At 43.4% G+C, this 15995-nt stretch overlaps 1 protein-coding gene across 2 annotated transcripts in view; it reads left to right on the forward strand.

Annotated features, from left to right (window-relative positions):
* LOC118382384 (calcium and integrin-binding family member 2) overlaps positions 1 to 15995 on the forward strand; it is a 74875-nt gene that overhangs the window by 29325 nt on the left and 29555 nt on the right. For both annotated transcript variants that reach the window (XM_052466869.1, XM_052466870.1), the window contains exon 2: positions 4334 to 4368. In XM_052466869.1, coding sequence (XP_052322829.1) covers positions 4334 to 4368 — 35 coding nt within the window. The remainder of the gene's footprint in view (positions 1 to 4333; positions 4369 to 15995) is intronic.

Below are 15995 nucleotides of genomic sequence, written 5' to 3' on the forward strand. Positions count from 1 at the left end.
ATTACATATCCAGTACATTACATCTACAGTACAGTATATCTCCACTACAGTACATCTAAAGTACAGTTCATCTACAGTACAGTACAGTACAGTACAGTACAGTGCAGTTCATCTACAGTACAGTGCAGTTCATCTACACTACAGTACATCTCCAGTACAGTTCATCTACAGTACAGTACATCTGCAGTACAGTACATCTGCAGTACAGTACATCTACAGTACATTACATCTCCAGTACAGTTCATCTACACTACAGTACATCTCAGTACAGTTCATCTCCAGTACAGTTCATCTACAGTACAGTACATCTGCAGTACAGTACATCTGCAGTACAGTACATCTAAAGTACAGTTCATCTACAGGACAGTACAGTACATCTACAGGACAGTACAGTACATCTACAGGACAGTACAGTACATCTACAGTACAGTACAGTTCATCTACAGTTCATCTACAGTACAGTTCATATACAGTACATCTACAGTACAGTTCATCTACAATACAGTTCATCTACAATACAGTTCATCTACAGTACAGTACATCTACAGTACAGTTCATATACAATACATCTACAGTATCAATCAATCAATCTAATTTTATTAAATTGCTGTACAGTTCATCTACAATACAGTTCATCTACAGTACTGTTCATCGGCAGTACAGTCATCTACAGTACAGTACATCTACAGTACAGTACATCTACAGTACAGTACATCTACAGTACAGTCCATCTACAGTACAGTCCATCTAATCTACAGTACAGTCCATCTCATCTACAGTACAGTACATCTACAGTACAGTACGTCTACAGTACGTCTACAGTACGTCTACAGTACAGTACATCTACAGTACAGTACGTCTACAGTACGTCTACAGTACGTCTACAGTACGTCTACAGTACAGTACATCTACAGTACATCTACAGTACAGTACATCTACAGTACAGTACATCTACAGTACAGTACATATACAGTACATCTACAGTACAGTACATATACAGTACATCTACAGTACAGTACATCTACAGTACAGTACATCTACAGTACAGTACATATACAGTACATCTACAGTACAGTACATCTACAGTACAGTTCATATACAGTACATCTACAGTACAGTTCATCTACAGTACAGTTCATCTACAGTACAGTTCATCTACAGTACAGTACATCTACAGTACAGTACATCTACAGTACAGTACGTCTACAGTACATCTACAGTACAGTACGTCTACAGTACAGTACATCTACAGTACAGCACGTCTACAGTACATCTACAGTACAGTCCATCTACAGTACAGTACAGTATAGGCCATCTCATCTACAGTACATTTCATCTACAGTACAGTGCATCTACAGTACAGTGCATCTACAGTACCGTACATCTACAGTACAGTACCGTCCATCGACAGTACAGTACATCTACAGTACAGTACAGTACATCTACAGTACAGTACACCTACAGTACAGTACGATGGTACGGTGTGTCTGGACTAGTAGGTGATGGTACAGTGTGTCTGGACTAGTAGGTGATGGTACAGTGTGTCTGGACTAGTAGGTGATGGTACAGTGTGTCTGGACTAGTAGGTGATGGTGCAGTGTGTCTGGACTAGTAGGTGATGGTACAGTGTGTCTGGACTAGTAGGTGATGGTACAGTGTGTCTGGACTAGTAGGTGATGGTACTGTGTGTCTGGACTAGTAGGTGATGGTACAGTGTGTCTGGACTAGTAGGTGATGGTGTAGTGTGTCTGGACTAGTAGGTGATGGTACTGTGTGTCTGGACTAGTAGGTGATGGTACTGTGTGTCTGGACTAGAGGGTGATGGTACTGTGTGTCTGGACTAGTAGGTGATGGTACTGTGTGTCTGGACTAGTAGGTGATGGTACTGTGTGTCTGGACTAGTAGGTGATGGTGCAATGTGTCTGGACTAGTAGGTGATGGTGCAGTGTGTCTGGACTAGTAGGTGATGGTACAGTGTGTCTGGACTAGTAGGTGATGGTACAGTGTGTCTGGACTAGTAGGTGATGGTACTGTGTGTCTGGACTAGTAGGTGATGGTACTGTGTGTCTGGACTAGTAGGTGATGGTACTGTGTCTGGACTAGTGTGATGGTCTGTGTCTGGACTAGTAGGTGATGGTCAGTGTGTCTGGACTAGTAGGTGATGGTACAGTGTGTCTGGACTAGTAGGTGATGGTACAGTGTGTCTGGACTAGTAGGTGATGGTACAGTGTGTCTGGACTAGTAGGTGATGGTACTGTGTGTCTGGACTAGTAGGTGATGGTACAGTGTGTCTGGACTAGTAGGTGATGGTACAGTGTGTCTGGACTAGTAGGTGATGGTACAGTGTGTCTGGACTAGTAGGTGATGGTACAGTGTGTCTGGACTAGTAGGTGATGGTACAGTGTGTCTGGACTAGTAGGTGATGGTACAGTGTGTCTGGACTAGTAGGTGATGGTGCAATGTGTCTGGACTAGTAGGTGATGGTACAGTGTGTCTGGACTAGTAGGTGATGGTACAGTGTGTCTGGACTAGTAGGTGATGGTACAGTGTGTCTGGACTAGTAGGTGATGGTGCAATGTGTCTGGACAGGTGATGGTACTGGACTAGTAGGTGATGGTACAGTGTGTCTGGACTAGTAGGTGATGGTACAGTGTGTCTGGACTAGTAGGTGATGGTACAGTGTGTCTGGACTAGTAGGTGATGGTACAGTGTGTCTGGACTAGTAGGTGATGGTACAGTGTGTCTGGACTAGTAGGTGATGGTACAGTGTGTCTGGACTAGTAGGTGATGGTACAGTGTGTCTGGACTAGTAGGTGATGGTGATGGTACGGTGTGTCTGGACTAGTAGGTGATGGTACTGTGTGTCTGGACTAGTAGGTGATGGTACAGTGTGTCTGGACTAGTAATATATAATAATAATAATATCTGGATTTAGTAGGCTTTTATGGTTACAGTCATGTGTGCATGGATTCTAGTAGGTGATGGTCCAGTGTGTCCCTGGACTAGTAGGTGATGGTCTACAACTGTGCCTGGGACTAGTGATGGTAGGTGATGGTGTAGTGTCTGGACTAGTAGGTGATGGTGCAATGTGTCTGGACTAGTAGGTGATGGTACAGTGTGTCTGGACTAGTAGGTGATGGTACAGTGTGTCTGGACTAGTAGGTGATGGTACAGTGTGTCTGGACTAGTAGGTGATGGTACAGTGTGTCTGGACTAGTAGGTGATGGTACTGTGTGTCTGGACTAGTAGGTGATGGTACAGTGTGTCTGGACTAGTAGGTGATGGTGCAGTGTGTCTGGACTAGTAGGTGATGGTACAGTGTGTCTGGACTAGTAGGTGATGGTACAGTGTGTCTGGACTAGTAGGTGATGGTACAGTGTGTCTGGACTAGTAGGTGATGGTACAGTGTGTCTGGACTAGTAGGTGATGGTGTAGTGTCTGGACTAGTAGGTGATGGTACAGTGTGTCTGGACTAGTAGGTGATGGTACAGTGTGTCTGGACTAGTAGGTGATGGTACAGTGTGTCTGGACTAGTAGGTGATGGTACAGTGTGTCTGGACTAGTAGGTGATGGTACAGTGTGTCTGGACTAGTAGGTGATGGTACAGTGTGTCTGGACTAGTAGGTGATGGTGCAATGTGTCTGGACTAGTAGGTGATGGTACAGTGTGTCTGGACTAGTAGGTGATGGTGCAGTGTGTCTGGACTAGTAGGTGATGGTACAGTGTGTCTGGACTAGTAGGTGATGGTACAGTGTGTCTGGACTAGTAGGTGATGGTACAGTGTGTCTGGACTAGTAGGTGATGGTACAGTGTGTCTGGACTAGTAGGTGATGGTACTGTGTGTCTGGACTAGTAGGTGATGGTACAGTGTGTCTGGACTAGTAGGTGATGGTGTAGTGTGTCTGGACTAGAGGGTGATGGTACTGTGTGTCTGGACTAGAGGGTGATGGTACTGTGTGTCTCTATCTCTCTTGTGCCATGATCACAGACACCAGCTGATCATGTTCCTTCCCCTGGCTGGCTCAACTCACCTTTCTGTGTGGCGAGAGACAGCTGACAACCTATAGTGACATCAGAGAAACATGAGTCTTTTCACTGCAGGGGTCACACTTTGAGATCACACTTTAGGTGATTGAGGTCACACTGTAGGGAGTCCAGTAGACAATGTTTCAGGAGCGCTAACCCTCCTAAGGCTTTAGGGTTGATTTATGTTAAATAAATTGATTTGTTCTATATTCTAAAAACATTATCAGATATGTGCTGCATGTAACAATATTTGGCCTTAATGTCATGTATACCAACGATAAATAATGTTTTCTTCTTTTCCTCATAGGACTGTACCTTCTTCACACGGAAAGAGATCCTCCGGTAAGTGGCGCTTCTGGCATTCTGTTGCAGCTGTCCTCTTTCTACGAGCTACTCCAGTCCAGCCTCACATTCACCACCTGTCCACAGGTCATATATCTCCCTCTCTCTCCCCTATTCCATTCCTGTTCCTTACTGCTTTCAGGCAGACTTGTTCAGAGAAGGTATTATTTATCTAGATAGATAGCTGATAGGTCGGTATAGTAATCTGAGGTATTATTTATCTAGATAGCTGATAGGTAGGTATAGTAATCTGAGGTATTATTTATCTAGATAGCTAGCTGATAGGTCGGTATAGTAATCTGAGGTATTATTTATCTAGATAGATAGCTGATAGGTAGGTATAGTAATCTGACGTATTTATTCGCTAGCACAGCCTGGTCGTAGAAACCATCCGTCACTGACAGATCTGGCTACCCAGGGAGGACAGGTTGTGTTCACTCCGCCCTCAGAGAGCGGTGAAGACAGAGCTGCATTTTCTCCTACACTGCCAGAACTATACAGATTTACGGGCATTTTTAAACGACAGGTCAAGGGCAGGCAGAGGTCAGTAATCCAGAAACCGGAGACAACGGGCTCTGAGACATGGGTTTGAATTTAGAAACTTGAAAAGTGGGAAGTATACTGAGGGTACGGGGAAACAGAAGCACCTTCCGAAATTCCGCCACAAACTCCTCTAGACTGAGGCAGACGATGGTCTGTTGCTCCCATACCGCCGTAGCCAAGGCGAGTGCCCTCCCGGACATCAGCGTTATGATGTACAATATCCTCGAGCAGTCCAAGGGGAACAAAGAAGGCTGCAGCTCGAAAATGAGGGAGCATTGGGAGAGAAAAGCCTGGCAGGTTACATGGTGACTCCTTGCAGGGAGACAGCATTGTGGAGCTGATTTGAGTCTGCTGGGTTGGTCATGGCCAGTTCGTACTGTCACGTTTTAGGGAAGACCCAGTCGAAGTAACAAAAGTGTATTACTAGAACAGAGGGCAAGCAAAACAACAGGTCAAGGGCAGGCAGAGGTCAGTAATCCAGACCAGAGTCCATAAGGTGCAGAACGGCAGGCAGTCTCGGGGACAGCATAGGCAGAGGTCAATAATCCAGCGTGGTGGGACAAGGTACAGGACGGCAGGCAAGCTCTGGGCAGAATGGTCAAAACCGGCAAAACTAGTAAACAAGAAACTAGAAAACAGGAACTTTAGAAAAGACAGGAGTAAGGTGAAAACCACTGGGAGGCTTGACGAACATAACGAACTGGCAACAGACAAACAGAGAACACAGGTATAAATACACAGGGGATAATGAGGGGCGATGGGAAACGCATGGTGGGGGTGGAGACAAGCACAAAGACAGGTGAATCAGATCAGGGTGTAACACTATTACCTGCAAAATAAGTAGCTTCCTGCCACACCCCTAGGGAAGCCAGTGGAATGACCAACCAGAGCAATAGCATTGCTACTTGTATCTTTCTCACCATTTCATTATTGTCCTCATTCATTTCTTACTGTAGTGTCCTGCTCATTGTTACTGCTCATTGGCTATTATTATTTTTTCTATTATCGTCTGTGTCATTATTGTTTTGATTTGTCTACAGTGGCAAGAAAAAGTATGTGAACCCTTTGGAAATACCTGGATGTCTGCATAAATTGGTCATAAAATTTTATCTGATCTTCATCTAGGTCACAACAGCCAAACACAGTCTGCTTAAACTAATAACACACAAACAATTATACATTGTCATGTCTTTATTGAACACACAGTGTAAACATTCACAGTACAGGGTGGGAAAAGTAATAATAATAATAATATATGCCATTTAGCAGACGCTTTTATCCAAAGCGACTTACAGTCATGTGTGCATACATTCTACGTATGGGTGATCCCGGGAATCAAACCCACTACCCTGGCGTTAAAAGCGCCATGCCCTACCAACTGAGCTACAGAAGGACCACTATGTATGTGAACCCTTAGATTTAATAACTGGTTGACCCTCCTTTGGCAGCAATAACCTCAACCAAACGTTTTCTGTAGTTGCGGATCAGACCTGCACAACGGTCAGGAGGAATTTTGGACCATTCCTCTTTACAAAACTGTTTCAGTTCAGTAATATTCTTGGGATGTCTGGTGTGAACTTTGTCTTGGGGTCATGCCACAGCATCTCAAGGTCAGGACTCTGACTGGGCCACTCCAGAAGGCATGTTTTCTTCTGTTGAAGCAGTTCTGTTGTTGATTTCCTGCTGTGTTTTGGGTCGTTGTCCTGTTGCATCACCCAACTTCTGTTGAGCTTCAATTGGCGGACAGATAGCCTAACATTCTTGATAAACTTGGGAATTCATTTCTCCATCGATGATAGCAAGCTGTCCAGGCCCCGAGGCAGCAAAGCAGCCCCAAACCACGATGCTCCCTCCACCATACTTTACAGTTGGGATGAGGTTTTGTGCCTTTTTTTCTCCACACATAGTGTTGCGTGTTCCTTCTAAACAACTCAACTGTAGTTTCATCTGTCCACAGAATATTTTGCCAGTAGTCCTGTGGAACATCCAGGTGCACTTTTGCAAACTTCAGACGTGCAGAAAATGTTTTTTTTTTGGATAGCAGTGAATTCTTTCGTGGTGTCCTCCCATGAACACCATTCTTGTTTAGTGTTGTACGTATTGTAGACTCATCAGAGATGTTAGCATGTTCCAGAGATCTCTGCAAGTCTTCAGCCCACACAATAGGATTCTTCTTAACCTCATTGAGCATTCTGCGCTGTGCTCTTGCAGTCATCTTTGCAGGATGGGCACCGCTAGAAAGAGAAGCAACAGCGCTGAACTTTCTCCATTTATAGACTATTTGTCTTACCGAGGACTGATGAACATCAAGGCTTTATAAAGATACTTTTGAAAAGAAGTATCAGCTTTATGCACTTTTTTCCAGCTTTATGCAAGTCAACAATTCTTAATCTTAGGTCTTTTGAGATCTCTTTTGTTAGCGGCATGGTTTACATCAGGCAATGCTTCTTGTGAATAGCAAACTCACTTTTTGTGAGTGTTTTCTGTAGGGTAAGGCAGCTCTAACTAACCAACATGTACAATCTCGTCTCATTGATTGAACTCCAGGTTAGCTGACTCCTGACTCCAATTAGCTTTTGGACAGTCGTTAGCTTAGGGGTTCACATACTTTTTCCAACCCTGTGAATGTTTAAATTATGTGTTCAATATAGACAAGAAAAATAATTTGGAAATTGGATACTTTTCCTAGGGTAGATTTTGGCACTAATTATAGTCTACAGTTGCCAGGCCCATTGTGGGATTATAAATAATGTTACAATCCAAATGTTTACGGCAGTAAATGACAGAACCCAGGTCTCCTGCTTGTCAAACGACTGCCTAAAACCACTCAGACAGTCTTCAGGACTGACTCTCTCATCTTCCTAAGTGGGAAAACTTGCACAATTGGTGGCTGACTAACTACTGTTTTTGCCCCACTGTATATGTATATCCATGTTAAATCAAATCTGAATGGGACCGAGGGAGAATATCTTTGGTGTGAAATTCCACCTTTAGTTTTTCAGTGCTTTGTTTAGACAGATAAGACACATTAGAAACAGGAGGAGACTGAGAAGGAGTGAGTTGGAAACTGGAATTGAACCCCTGTAAAATATTTATTTGGAATCTGACCCACTCAACCACACAGCCATGTACCATGTGAGGAACTGGGCCCCATATCAGAAGACACATTTTAAGAATAAAGGCAAAATGTGAACTTCAAACATTGTGCTGCCATACTGTTCAGAACTCTCCCAGTCTGCGGCATGGAGGTGGAGAGGGGGTATTTGTGGCAGGTGTTCTCTCTAGCAAACCAAGTATAAAAACAGGCAAGTTTGCAGGCACCTCCCCTGTATTTGGTTCATTCACACAGCCAGACAGGTGAGAGCACACCAGACATTCAGATGAAACTCTCCAAAACAATCCCTGAAAGTATGTGTGAATGGTTTATTGCAGGGATTATCACATTGAACAAGGAAACGGAAAAGGAATTCACTCAATAACATTTGTTTGGTGTAGCATTTCAGCCGCTAATGCTAATAGTTTGGACAGCCATTTTGATTCATTGATCAGTTTTTCGTGAAGCTACATGTAGTTGGTAATTGACATGTCATTGTTTGCACTTGTCGTGAACTAGTTTTTTATGCAAATTAAGGCACTTTTTAGTTGATACTGCTGGAAAGCCTACTAACTGAGCTTCATCTATTGTTTGATGTATGCTACACTATAGCCACTTATTTTAACCTGCTCTAGCGCTGGACTACCACACTGCATGTTACTGCAGCCCAATGGATGGTGGATGAGCCCTGGGCTGAAGTTGAGCCCTGGGCTGAAGTTGAGCCCTGGGCTGAAGTTGAGCCCTGGGCTGAAGTTGAGCCCTGGGCTGAAGTTGAGCCCTGGGCTGAAGTTGAGCCCTGGGCTGAAGTTGAGCCCTGGGCTGAAGTTGAGCCCTGGGCTGAAGTTGAGCCCTGGGCTGAAGTTGAGCCCTGGGCTGAAGTTTTGCAGGAGTGCTACTGCTAAAATTAACCTATTTTTTCCATGAATGTGAAATATAATGCCATATTTCCATTCTCTCTAGTATTCTGACATTTCACATTCTTAAAACAAGGTGGTGATCCTAATTGACCTAAGACAGGGCATTTTTACCTGGATTAAATGTCAGGAATTGTGAAAGACTGAGTTGAAATGTATTTGGCTAAGGTGTATGTAAACTTCTGACTTCAACTGTATATACGCCTGTTCTGAAAGGCCCCAGAGTCTGCAACACCACTAAGCAAGGGGCACCACCAAGCAAACGGCACAATGAATATCAAGGAGCTCCTCAAACAGGTCAGGGACAAAGTTGTGAAGTATAGATCAGGGTTGGGTTTTTTTTTAAATATCCAAAACATTGAACATCCCACGGAGCACCATTAAATCCATTATTAAAAAATTGCACCACAACAAAACTGCCAAGAGAGGGCCGCCCACCAAAACTCACAGACCAGGCAAGGAGGGCATTAATCACAGAGGCAACAAAGAGACCAAATACAACCCTGAAGGAGCTGCAAAGCTCCACAGCGGAGATTGGAGTATCTGTCCATAGGACCACTTTAAGACGTACACTCCACAGACCTGGGCTTTACGGAAGAGTGGCCAGAAAGAGCCATTGCTTAAAGAAAAAAAATAGAAAACACATTTGGTGTTCGCCAAAAGGCATGTGGGAGACTCCCCAAACATATGAAGGAAGGTTCTCGAATGAGACTAAAATTGAGCTTTTTGGCCATCGCGGAAAAAGCTGTCTGGCGCAAACCCCAACACCTCTCATCACCCCGAGAACACTATCCCCACAGTGAAGCATGGTGGTGTCATCATCATGCTGTGGGAATGTTTTTAATCGACAGGAACTAGGAAATTGAAGGAATGATGACGCTAAATACAGGGAAATTCTTGAGGGAAACCTGTTTCAGTCTTCCAGAGATTTGAGACTGGGATGTAGGTTCACCTTCCAGCAGGACAATGACCCTAAACATACTGCTAAAGCAACACTTGAGTGGTTTAAGGGGAAACATTTAAATGTCTTTGAATGGCCTAGTTAAAGCCCAGACCTCACTCCAATTGAGAATCTGTGGTATGACTTAAAGATTGCTGTACGCCAGAGGAACCTATCCAACTTGAAGGAGCTGGAGAAGTTTTGCCTTGAAGAATGAAGAAGATCCCAGTGGCTAGATGTGCCAAGCTTATAGAGACGTACCCCAAGAGACTTGCAGCTGTAATTGCTGCCAAAGGTGGCTCTACAAAGGATTGACTTTGGGGGTGAATAGTTATGCACGCTCAAGTTTTCAGTTTTTTTGTCTTATTTCTTGTTTGTTTCACAATAAAAAATTATTTGGCATCTTCAAAGTTGGAGGCATCAAATGATACAACCCCCCCAAAAAAAATATATATTTTAATTCCAGGGTAGGACAATAAAATAGGAAAAGTGCCAAGGGGGTGAATACTTTCGCAAGCCACTGTATGGTAACTACCTTACAGATCTGTGAACTGTTTTACTTTGTCAATATAAAAATGTGAAGGACCTGGGGTGTATTCATTACAGAAACCGTTTAAGAACCAAACGGACAGGTACAGGTGCATCAAAGCAGGGACCGAGACTGAAAAACAGCTTCTATCTCAAGACCATCAGAGTGTTAAACAGCCACCACTAACATTGAATGGCTGCTGCCAACATACTGACTCAACTCCAGCCACTTTAATAATGGAAAAATTTATGGAAAAAATGTATCACTAGCCACTATAAACAATTCCACTTAATATAATGTTATAATTACTCATCTCATATGTATATACTGTACTCTATACCATCCACTGCATCTTGCCTATGCCGTTCTGTACCATCACTCATTCATATATTTGTATGTACATATTCTTCATCCCTTTACACTTGTGTGTATAAAGTAGTAGTTTTGGAATTGTTAGATTACTCGTTGGTTATTACTGCATTGTCGGAACTAGAAGCACAAGCATTTCGCTACACTCGTATTAACATCTGCTAACCATGTGTATGTGACAAATAACATTTGATTTGATTTGGAAGCAAACCGAGCAAAACAAGAGTTTATATTGGACAAATTCAGGTAGATCCTTCCACGTTGCGTTTGCTTCAGTTTAAGAAACGTTTTGCAATAGAATTGGAATAATGAATATCACCCAGTTAATGTTTTGTTGTCGTTTGATAATTTGCTAAGAAAAGATAAAACATTTGAAGCTACAAAATCATGTCTTTAAAAAGTAATGTTGTACTCATGAATTATTATACTGGACAAACTTTAAAATACAAAACTTGTGTTTTCACCAACCAACTTTTCTTTTGTCTTTTGTTTGACCTTTTGGACCAATGAGAAGTTAATCAGCACACCGTGTAAGAGCACAATAGGAGGGACTCCTGAAGAAGGCATCTAATTCTGAAACACCACCATAGTGTTTTCAACCCTTTTCCTGGTTAGTGCTCCCAGTCTCTGGCAAGGTGTTGCACAACTCTTGATTATGTGGTGTTACAACGCACCATGTCATGATTCAGAACACCAGGATGAACATTTCAGTACACTTTAAATCTGTCCCAATACCCTCTCCTGTAACAGATCTCTTCCTCTTCTGAGGAGGAGTAGCGAGAAGGATCGGAAGACCAAAACGCAGCGTTGTGAGTGTCCATAATGTTTATTTTAAAACAAACTGAACACTAAGAAATGCAAAACAATAAACGTGAAATGAACGAAACAGTCCCGTGTGGCGACAAACACTGACACGGAAGACAAACATCCACGACCCAAAAGTGAAACCCAGGCTACCTAAGTGTGATTCTCAATCAGGGACAACGATTGACAGCTGCCTCTGATTGAGAAGCATACTAGGCCGTACTCAAAAACCAAAATAGAAAAACAAACAGACTGCCCACCCAACTCACACCCTGACCATACTAAAACACAGATAAAATAACAGAACTAAGGTCAGAACGTGACATCTCCACCATGTTTCAATACTCCAGCAAAGTTAAGGTTTCATCTCCTTCAAGGTGGTGGCAGATCAGTTGCAACTCGTTTTAGTGTTCCAAAGCACTTCATTTGATCTCTTTAACAGGCTTCTTCGCTGGTATTGATCCAGACCTGTTTTATGGCTTCTTGGCGACAGGTAGAGAGGATCAAACATTCCAGATCTGTGGTTTTGATGAACCTGCTCAACATGTTGTCATCTGTGTTACTTAATGGTGATCTACTGTCTTCTGTCAGTGGTTTCTTGGCGTTTCAGAGGATTGTTTCATTTCTAATGGGAAGAGCAAATGGATATATTGGGACTAGGTACCAGTGTCAGACCGACAGGCAGACAGATAGACAGAGTTCTGTAATACACCAGGCCAGTCCAGGTCTTAGTCTGAATCCAACATATCAATTATTAATTTGTCGACAACCAAACACAATTACAACTAAACCAAAAATCAGACATTGTTTTTCCATTAGAATTTGGTTGTGCTTTTAATGGTTGAGAGGATACAGCCCCATCTCTTCACACGGAGGAGTGCTTTTAGATGGTTGAGAGGATACAGCCCCATCTCTTCACACAGAGGAGTGCTTTTAGATGGTTGAGAGGATACAGCCCCATCTCTTCACACGGAGGAGTGCTTTTAGATGGTTGAGAGGATACAGCCCCATCTCTTCACACAGAGGAGTGCTTTTAGATGGTTGAGAGGATACAGCCCCATCTCTTCACACAGAGGAGTGCTTTTAGATGGTTGAGAGGATACAGCCCCATCTCTTCACACAGAGGAGTGCTTTTAGATGGTTGAGAGGATACAGCCCCATCTCTTCACACAGAGGAGTGCTTTTAGATGGTTGAGAGGATACAGCCCCATCTCTTCACACGGAGGAGTGCTTTTAGATGGTTGAGAGGATACAGCCCCATCTCTTCACACAGAGGAGTGCATTTAACTGTTGAGAGGATACAGCCCCATCTCTTCACACGGAGGAAAGAAGGTTTTCTTGATCCACTGGATCTTGTGAAATGATTTCCCCATGGTCGTCAAAACAATGATAATACACTTCTTCTACTCCACTGTCTGAATCCTTAGTGATTATTGACAGCTCAGCATGGCTCACCTCATACTCTTATGTAATAGATATCCTGCTCAGAGCACTGTGCTGTGGATGAATAGATATCCTGCTCGGAGCATTGTGCTGTGGATGAATAGATATCCTGCTCGGAGCACTGTGCTGTGGATGAATAGATAACCTGCTCGGAGCACTGTGCTGTGGATGAATAGATAACCTGCTCGGAGCACTGTGCTGTGGATGAATAGATAACCTGCTCGGAGCACTGTGCTGTGGATGAATAGATAACCTGCTCGGAGCACTGTGCTGTGGATGAATAGATAACCTGCTCGGAGCACTGTGCTGTGGATGAATAGATATCCTGCTCGGAGCACTGTGCTGTGGATGAATAGATAACCTGCTCGGAGCACTGTGCTGTGGATGAATAGATATCCTGCTCGGAGCACTGTGCTGTGGATGAATAGATAACCTGCTCGGAGCACTGTGCTGTGGATGAATGGGTCCACCATGACATTGAGACAGAGATGGGCTGTGACAACACAGTGATAACAGGGCCAGCGGCAGAGCTCTGGAAACCAAATGGACAATCAGCTGGAACCTAATGGACTCCTGGTCTTTATGACCTCACTAAAACACCACAGGTTCTGTCTCCACACAGCTGTACCAGCATAATGTATATTGGGACAGTATGATGTAAGGATTATCATCAGGTATTTTGAACAGTGTAAGTCATGGAAGGAGACGGGAATAGACTATTTGGTCTTTCACAGAAATCTCATCCAGTAGGACAGTTTGAACTAGTCAGCCAATGGCAGGAGGTAAGAAGGTGTGTTATCTGATCAATCAATCAGAGGTCAAGGTCATCAGGAGGTGTTTAATCTGTCCTGTATGTAACTCGATCTCAGACACATGCTCATCCTGACAGGTTTATATTATGCTACCTCAGTGGGCTCGTCATCAGAGACCAATGGCCTTCCAGATGCATAGTGCTGCCATGGCAACTGAGATGGCACCTGGAAGGGGTCAGGGGTCAGAGGTTTAGCTCTGACCTCCCTGCCTGTCCAGAGAACAGAACAACACTGCTGACTGTTCAAATAACAACTGTTCTTCTTCTGTATGACAACATAGATCAGATCGCTCTCATAGATCAGATCACTATGATAGATCAGATCACCATGATAGATCAGATCGCCATGATAGATCAGATCGCTCTCATAGATCAGATCGCCATGATAGATCAGATCGCCATGATAGATCAGATCGCTCTCATAGATCAGATCGCCAGGATAGATCAGATCACCATGATAGATCAGATCGCTATCATAGATCAGATCACCATGATAGATCAGATCACCATGATAGATCAGATCGCCAGATAGATCAGATCACCATGATAGATCAGATCACCATGATAGATCAGATCACCATGATAGATCAGATCGCTATCATAGATCAGATCACCATGATAGATCAGATCACCATGATAGATCAGATCGCCATGATAGATCAGATCACCATGATAGATCAGATCACCATGATAGATCAGATCACCATGATAGATCAGATCGCTATCATAGATCAGATCACCATGATAGATCAGATCACCATGATAGATCAGATCGCTCTCATAGATCAGATCACTATGATAGATCAGATCACCATGATAGATCAGATCGCCATGATAGATCAGATCGCTCTCATAGATCAGATCGCCATGATAGATCAGATCGCCATGATAGATCAGATCGCTCTCATAGATCAGATCGCCAGGATAGATCAGATTGCCATGATAGATCAGAGAGCTATGATAGATCAGAGTGCTACGATAGATCATAGAGCTATGATAGATCAGAGAGCTATGATAGATCAGAGAGCTATGATAGATCAGAGTGCTATGATAGATCAGAGAGCTATGATAGATCAGAGAGCTATGATAGATCAGAGAGCTACGATAGATCATAGAGCTACGATAGATCAGAGAGCTATGATACACCTGCATTGTTTGCTGTTTGGGGTTTTAGGCTGGGTTTCTGTACAGCACTTTGAGATATCAGCTGATGTACGAAGGGCTATATAAATAAATTTGATTTGATTTGATAGATCAGAGTGCTATGATAGATCAGAGAGCTATGATAGATCAGAGTGCTATGATAGATCAGAGAGCTGTGATAGATCAGAGAGCTATGATAGATCAGAGAGCTATGATAGATCAGAGAGCTATGATAGATCAGAGAGCTATGATAGATCAGAGTGCTATGATAGATCAGAGAGCTATGATAGATCAGAGAGCTATGATAGATCAGAGAGCTATGATAGATCAGAGAGCTATGATAGATCAGAGAGCTATGATAGATCAGAGAGCTATGATAGATCAGAGAGCTATGATAGATCAGAGAGCTATGATAGATCAGAGAGCTATGATAGATCAGAGAGCTATGATAGATCAGAGAGCTACGATAGATCAGAGAGCTACGATAGATCAGAGAGCTACGATAGATCAGAGAGCTACGATAGATCAGAGAGCTACGATAGATCAGAGAGCTACGATAGATCAGAGAGCTACGATAGATCAGAGAGCTACGATGGATCAGAGAGCTACGATGGATCAGAGAGCTACGATGGATCAGAGAGCTACGATGGATCAGAGAGCTACGATGGATCAGAGAGCTACGATGGATCAGAGAGCTACGATGGATCAGAGAGCTACGATAGATCAGAGAGCTACGATAGATCAGAGAGCTACGATAGATCAGAGAGCTATGATGTCCATGATTTTTATTTTCTTTGTCTGTGCGTACTCATCATTGTTTCATTGCAGTGTTTCTTATGTCATATCTGTTGTCTGTATTGTCAGTCTTTGTGGGTCCAGTCCTCTCTGCTGTCCTGGTATGTCCTGTTGATTGTTGTTATGGTCAGTCTTTGTGTGTCTAGTCCTCTCTGCTGATTTCAGTCACATGTCAGCAGTGGGATGCAGGGTGGTCAGCAGTGGGATGCAGGGTGGTCAGCAGTGGGATGCAGGGTGGTCAG

Source organism: Oncorhynchus keta, chromosome 17, assembly GCF_023373465.1.
Source record: "Oncorhynchus keta strain PuntledgeMale-10-30-2019 chromosome 17, Oket_V2, whole genome shotgun sequence".
Classification (NCBI taxonomy): Eukaryota; Metazoa; Chordata; class Actinopteri; order Salmoniformes; family Salmonidae; genus Oncorhynchus; species Oncorhynchus keta.